Source organism: Morus notabilis, unplaced genomic scaffold (genome assembly GCF_000414095.1).
Source record: "Morus notabilis unplaced genomic scaffold, ASM41409v2 Scaffold11838, whole genome shotgun sequence".
In the NCBI taxonomy this organism is placed as follows: domain Eukaryota; kingdom Viridiplantae; phylum Streptophyta; class Magnoliopsida; order Rosales; family Moraceae; genus Morus; species Morus notabilis.
The window spans coordinates 2,019-8,510 of NW_010364284.1; the positions used below are offsets into that span (position 1 = coordinate 2,019).

At 33.4% G+C, this 6,492-nt stretch overlaps 1 protein-coding gene across 2 annotated transcripts; it reads right to left on the reverse strand.

The window, feature by feature from the left end:
- Nucleotides 1–311: 311 nt before the first annotated feature.
- LOC21384257 (E3 ubiquitin-protein ligase makorin) lies at nt 312–5,269 on the reverse strand. 2 transcript variants are annotated; one of them, XR_002902908.1, is made up of 8 exons: nt 5,198–5,269; nt 4,410–4,497; nt 3,536–4,311; nt 3,293–3,362; nt 1,634–1,722; nt 1,142–1,187; nt 906–1,041; nt 312–663 (listed from the first exon to the last, which is right to left on the reverse strand). XR_002902908.1 is itself a non-coding variant. In XM_024170829.1 (5 exons), exons 1-5 carry the CDS (start codon nt 5,206–5,208, stop codon nt 2,108–2,110), a joined length of 1,248 nt encoding a protein of 415 aa, XP_024026597.1. In that variant the 5' UTR covers nt 5,209–5,269; the 3' UTR covers nt 1,868–2,107. The 2 variants fall into 2 exon arrangements, 1 of the variants encoding a protein (XP_024026597.1); XM_024170829.1 differs by lacking the exons at nt 312–663; nt 906–1,041; nt 1,142–1,187; nt 1,634–1,722 and adding an exon at nt 1,868–2,410.
- Nucleotides 5,270–6,492: the final 1,223 nt, after the last annotated feature.

The window sequence follows — 6,492 nt, forward strand, 5'->3', positions numbered from 1 at the left end:
CTATTTTATTATAATCTTCTTATGCCAAATTCAGGTGACAGTTGAATTGTATTGAACAGCATAGTTAAGGAATAACGTTAAGGGTGTCCTACATTTTATTTTAACTTTTTGTTACCAATTAATATAATTGGTAAAAATGCTTGCGTTAAAAAAAATCATGTTAGTTAATATAAAAAAGAAAATCGAAAAGAATATATATTTCAAGATTATTGTGAGTTGGTGGTATAAAAAATTAATAAACCAGTGTAAAGAATCTAAAGCAAAATTCTTTTGTATTAATAACAAATATCCAAACACCATTAATGGCGGCAATGAAAATAAAATGTAGGGCATGCAAAATCTAAACAGTTGTCAAAAACAGTTATATTTGAGAAGCAAAACAAGAGACATGATGAAGAACATAAATATTCGATTATTACAGTCCACAAGAGATTTATTCAAAATTTCACCATTGGAAGCCGTTGAGATTTGACAGGGTTTGATGATCAAACTCCTCAGCTGTTCCTGTTATGTAATCATCATCCATCATTCTTTATGTATATAATAATTGTTTACTCCAAACCAGTTTCTATTTTTTATCACTTCATATGAAGCCAACTTTATGAGACTGCATAACCAGGCTAAAACTCTTCCACCATCGTATTGCTCTCCAACAAAACTAATCTAGAAACCAGAAAGAAACATCAACACACAACGATCAAATCGAGTTGCATTCAACAGATAATATACATCTCCGAGCTTTCATATCGCATCAATATCGTATCAAAATCAATAAAGTAGACAAATTTGATAGAACTCGATGAAGATATAATTGTTCAGAATTACGTTTAATGCACGTTTTCAAGATTGTTGATAATTTTTCAGGATTTTCTATGGAAGTCTCAAGATTGACTAATAATTATTACCTTGTAAGGAAGGGAAGCGTACAACCGGCAAAAGAAAACTTTTCAAGGAAAGAAATCTCATGTATCTTTCTCAACATACAAGTAAATTACCCTGCATATTTAGCAAGGCAAGGACAGTAAACTAATTCTAGCACAGCTGCAAAAGAAGGCGAACAACAAAAGCAAATTAAGAAGCTGTTATGTATCAGAAGCCATTATGAAGCAAAAAAGGCAAATTCGAAATGTTGAAAACTTACACTGGGGAATCACCCTATATGCATTTCACTTAAAAAGTCCGACAGCCTGAGAATACACAAAATTTAGTGAAAGAACAGATTTAGGGAAAAAGAATAAAAGAAGTTATATCTAACACGAATGGTGATTGCATCACTAGTAATAGGTGTGAGACCTAACTATCATACTTTTTCGCCATGCGATTTATACATGGCGATGCTATACACACAGTAAAGCATAAAGCATATTTATATAGCAATGCATATCAAACTGTTAAGATAATAGAGAAAATGTTAAATAGCGATTTTGGAAGACGTTATGTACACTATAGGTGAGATAATTCGATAATTCACCGCATTCTTGGAGTATCAGAACTGCCAAGTAGCAGTTTGGGACCAATTGGTGTACCGTTGGCCATGCAACTCTTGTTGTATTGCCACATATATGGTAATGCTTCACCACTAACGATACTCTAGATTTAAGGAGGAAAAAAATTGCGAAGCACAGCATAGAACCTAATATTTTTAGCAATCACAGTTTGACCATCTTCATTGCCAAGATGACGCAAAACTACCTCCTCCAAACTGCCATCGCGATATGCATGCTGCAACGAGAGAGAACATCCATGTTCAATACTCAATGATATGAGGATGTGGTTTTATCTAAAGTAATAAGTATTGTGTGCAAAAGAAAAGAAAGAACAAAAGCACAGAGGAAAGTAACAAGCACCAAAAGAGCAGCAGCGAATATAAAAGCCCCAGTCCAGGCTAATAAATTAGAAATTTTCAACTTTGATATGAGTAACTGTAGTTAAAAAAATAAAAGGTCCAGAAAATACTACAAGCATCCTCCAGTCCCTGGGAGACCGTGAGGATTATAGGCCCTCAAATGCCCAAATATGGCAACAATTCCAATTCCAACATCCAAAAAGGGGAAATTGTTTTTCAAGCGTTTACAACTGTCTAATCTAGAAACAAGCCTGGCCTGTGCTAGAAAAAAAACTCATCATCACTCGATGAGTCAATCTCATTGGTACCCATCTGCGAAAGTATGAAGGCCATCTCAAAATGGCTTAAATTATTGAGCGGGTCTATATCTTCATCAAAGTCTAAATCATCTTCACCGGGAATATAACAGTCCATTAGATCTTCTAAAAGATCACCCATTTCGATAATAGTATCCAAATCCACGGCTTGCTCCATATTATCCACAGCATCAGATCTGCGTGGAGTCGGCCTTCGAGGTGGTGGCCTGTGATATTTCCATACATAGGAGCCTGGCCTGACCATATGCTGGAACACACAACAAATATTCTACCCATTAAAGGACTAGTAAAGCGAATACTCTCCTTCATGAAAGTAAAAGACAGAAAAGAAAGGTGCATGATACAATATAATACAAGTAAATGCGCTCTCCTCATTCCTTTCCCTTCACACCTAGCCACTCTCAATTCTACAACCACAAGGACGCTAATATCACCTTAAGCCAAGGGTATAATGTTTACCAAACAACTTTGTCTAAGGCCTTGATGAGGCTTCTGACGCCCAGCCTGCAATATGTTCCGGCTGACTGGATTCAGTCCATTCTGACATGAATTTCGAATTATAGGGCCAAAGTCCGAATTATTTAAGTGAGCTTCAACCCAGCTTAGGCTCAACCCTCTAAAGGACACCAAAGGATAAGCACTCGTTTATTCATGAAAAGAATAGTTTCTCAGTTAGCGACTTAAACTAATCATGCATGAAAAAGTAAATCACATCTCTACAAGTTAACGACTGAATTGGGGAACAAATATAATTATCTGACACAAACATGTATACATAATACTAGTGCCGTCTAATCTCACTTCAGCCCATACTGGCCTGAAATATAAGGCAGCCAAAACAAATAACATTATAACAAGATCACCCCAATGAACTCTAAGTCAAGCATGAATCCAATAATTTGCACATTGTAACAACATATATGTCAAAGATAAAAAAGGAATATATATATATATATATATTATGCAAGTGCTCAGAGAAAGAAAATAGAACAGGACCATTGAAGACTGACTAAGCTGTGGATTAGAAATCTCAAACAAAAAATGTATCCTCAGAGCATTCCACAGAGGCCTAATCGTGCTACATGAACAAAAATTAACAGGCAAGTAATAATTATTCGCAGTATATTACCTTGTAAAAACAACTGGTCCCAAAGGGGCAATTCCCATTACCAAAGTCAAAGTGCTTGCAATCAATTGACCTACAAGAGAAAAATAAATTAATTTCAATTCGTCAGATTGTTTTCTTCCACCTCAACAACATGAGACACATCAAAGCTTTTCGCATTGTTAAAAGAAAAACAAACTCATTTTTCATTGCAATACCCAAATAAGAAATCCAAAGAATAACTGGATAAGAGGGGTAGAAACTTACTTGAGCTTTGACTTGTAGCTGTCAACAATTTCTTGTTTTTCCTCTTTTGTGGTGTACCAAATGACACTTGGAACCACAAAATATGATAGCTTGCGACATATTGGGCAGGCCCTTAATGCACTATTGACATCCAAACCGGAAGTCGGTGAACTGTTTCGCCAATTCCTAATGCAAGATATGCAGAAAGGGTGATCGCATTCTGACATCAATCCAAACTTCCGTTCAGCTGCTGTGGGCTTTGAAAGAACACGCTCCAAGCAAACACTGCATTCAATTTCTTGACTATGTTGCAACGCTTCGAGATGCTTCTGCTTTTTCTCACACATTTTCAGATGCTCCTCCTTCTCTTCAGGTCTAAAAGGATGCAAGCAACGCTTTCCACATGTGGGACACAAGTCTCCATGGATATGAGGGCATTTTTCTCCACGAGGACAATCACCGGCCGCAGCAAATGAACATATAGGATGATCTGCCGGTCTAAGACTTGTAGGCTCACCAACATCCTCATCCTCTAGAAACTCATGTTGGTCATACTTTTTCTTCCACACGGGTTGTTTGGGAAGAACGGAAGTCCTACCTGAAGCAGAGAGCTCTGTAAGGGCTCCCGGGACTAGAGCAACCCCACTCGACGAAGTACATGAAGGATCAGAAACAGGAGTTTGCTGAGAGCTTGTCGATGAAGACGGTGTGAAGGATTGAGATTGAGAAGGCTTAATATGTTGATATCTGCATCGGCTACCATAAGCACAGAATCCTTTCTGATAGAAGGTGCAAATCTGTGATGATAAACCAGAAAAGACACACATAAATGAGTCTCTAACCAAAACTAAAATACAGTCTAAAATTGAGTTATTAAAAGTAATGTACTCTCTACATTATTAGGAGGAGCCTTCCAATCATGTGAAAAGTCACAATGCTCCCCCTTCAGACACGCTCCATGGGCAAAGAACTTGCAAAGAACCCTGAAAATTTCAAAGAATATTCATAAAGATAATATCTTAACCAGTTTCATGGCCCTATCTATGAATAGAATAAGATAAACGAAAAACGAAAAAACTTTTTTTTTTTTTTTTTTTTTTTTTTTTTGTTTCCAGTTTGTTAGCCGAATTCCATAAAGAACTTGCAAAGAACCATGAATACTTGAGTGCACAAAATCTTCATAAAAAACAGAATGGTATTCGAGCCCTATGCACAGAACCAAAGTACAAAACAAATAAAAAAACACTTCTTTACAGTTTGATATCCAAATTTCTATTACTTGGAAAGACTAGAGAGCACAAAATCTTCATCAAAATAATATATTTCCCAGTTTCATTTTTCAGTTTGGTAGTCAAGTTTCATTTTACACCAGAAATACCAAGAAAACAAACACAACAAACAAGAAAAAAATCCCCAATCCCAGAATCAAACGACAATCTAATCGAAAAGGGGCGAACTTGACATTCTTCTAACTCAAACCAATCAACAAATAAACCCTAAGTATTCAAACATATGGATTATCGATTTTTCCCCTGATTAAACTCAAACACATAAAAAATTCAAAAAGAATTTCTTCACGACAACAACAAAAATGAATCAACTTGCAATACAACCAATCATTTCCCAAACCAAAACATTCCGAAACATTCAAAAAAAGAAAATTCGTCACGAAAAAGAAATCACCTTTTGGACATGGCGATCAAAATTGAGACCGGAACTGGGACGATCAAAGTAATAGAAGAACAGCAATCGACAAGCCAGGCAGAAGAAAATGGAAATTCATAGAAAGATATAAAATATGTGTATATATATAAAAACAGAGGAAGAAAAAGGAAAACAAAAAGAATTTCAATTTATTTATTCAAATCTTTTAATCTCGTAAATTTTACTATTTGAATTTTTAATTTTTATAATTAAAAATTTTTAAAAAATATCACATATAATTTTTTTTATTATAATTTAAAATTCTTAAAAAATATTATATATTAAATTAAATTAAAAATTTAAATTTATAAAGTGAACAAAACCATATCATAAAGAAATTATGATCGGCTTTAAAATCGTTTAATTTATAAATTTTTATTTTAAAATTTAAAATAAATTTTTATACAAAAAAATACTATAACAGAATTAAGAATCATAATTTTAATGTTGGAAACAAACAAGCCCTGGCATTTTCGACCGTACACGGTAGGTAACTGAATTGAGAGCAATTGATTAAATGACCAAAATGCCTCTGGAAAGAGAGTCCATTCACCTTCTGTAATGAAGGACTGTGATGTACTTGTGTAAAATTTTATTTATAATAAGAGCTTTTATTTTTTATTTTTTTAAAATTGCATTCTCAAAAGGAATTAATATCGTAGTTGTAAGCATAATCTTAACAGTAATTCTACGTTAAACTCTTATAAAGTGATGTGTTCGAGCTCCCACTCTAAGCTTAAAAAAAATGATTATCTTTTAATTATGAAAACATCTTTTGAGTTTTTTTTTTTTTAAATCAAAAGTTTGAGAAAATGTTAATATTGGTAATAGCACTTCAAATACCTATTTGGATGAAATTGTAGTATATTTTGCACAAAGTTATAAGAAATATTGGAGAATTGTGAAAGATATATTGAAAAAAAATTAATATATTGAAAGTATGATGTTTCTTGTATTTTAATTTTATTTACACTTTATAATGTAATAAGTGATTTTTGTCTCCTACTTAATACACTTATACGAAGAAATCTCACAATTATATACTTAACACTATTCAAACAACATCTCTAGCACGAGTGTTTTTTAAATCAAGAAAGAATCTTTACCATGTTTAAAAACTATATAGAACTTCCTTTCAATATTAAAATTTCATCTAATACGTATAAAATGTCTTAGGTAAAACTTGTTCATTTATATATGTTTTAATGTTTATCTAATTCTAAAATATTAGAAAAAAATCCTCAAAAAAATATTAAAAAAATAAAACGTTTTTA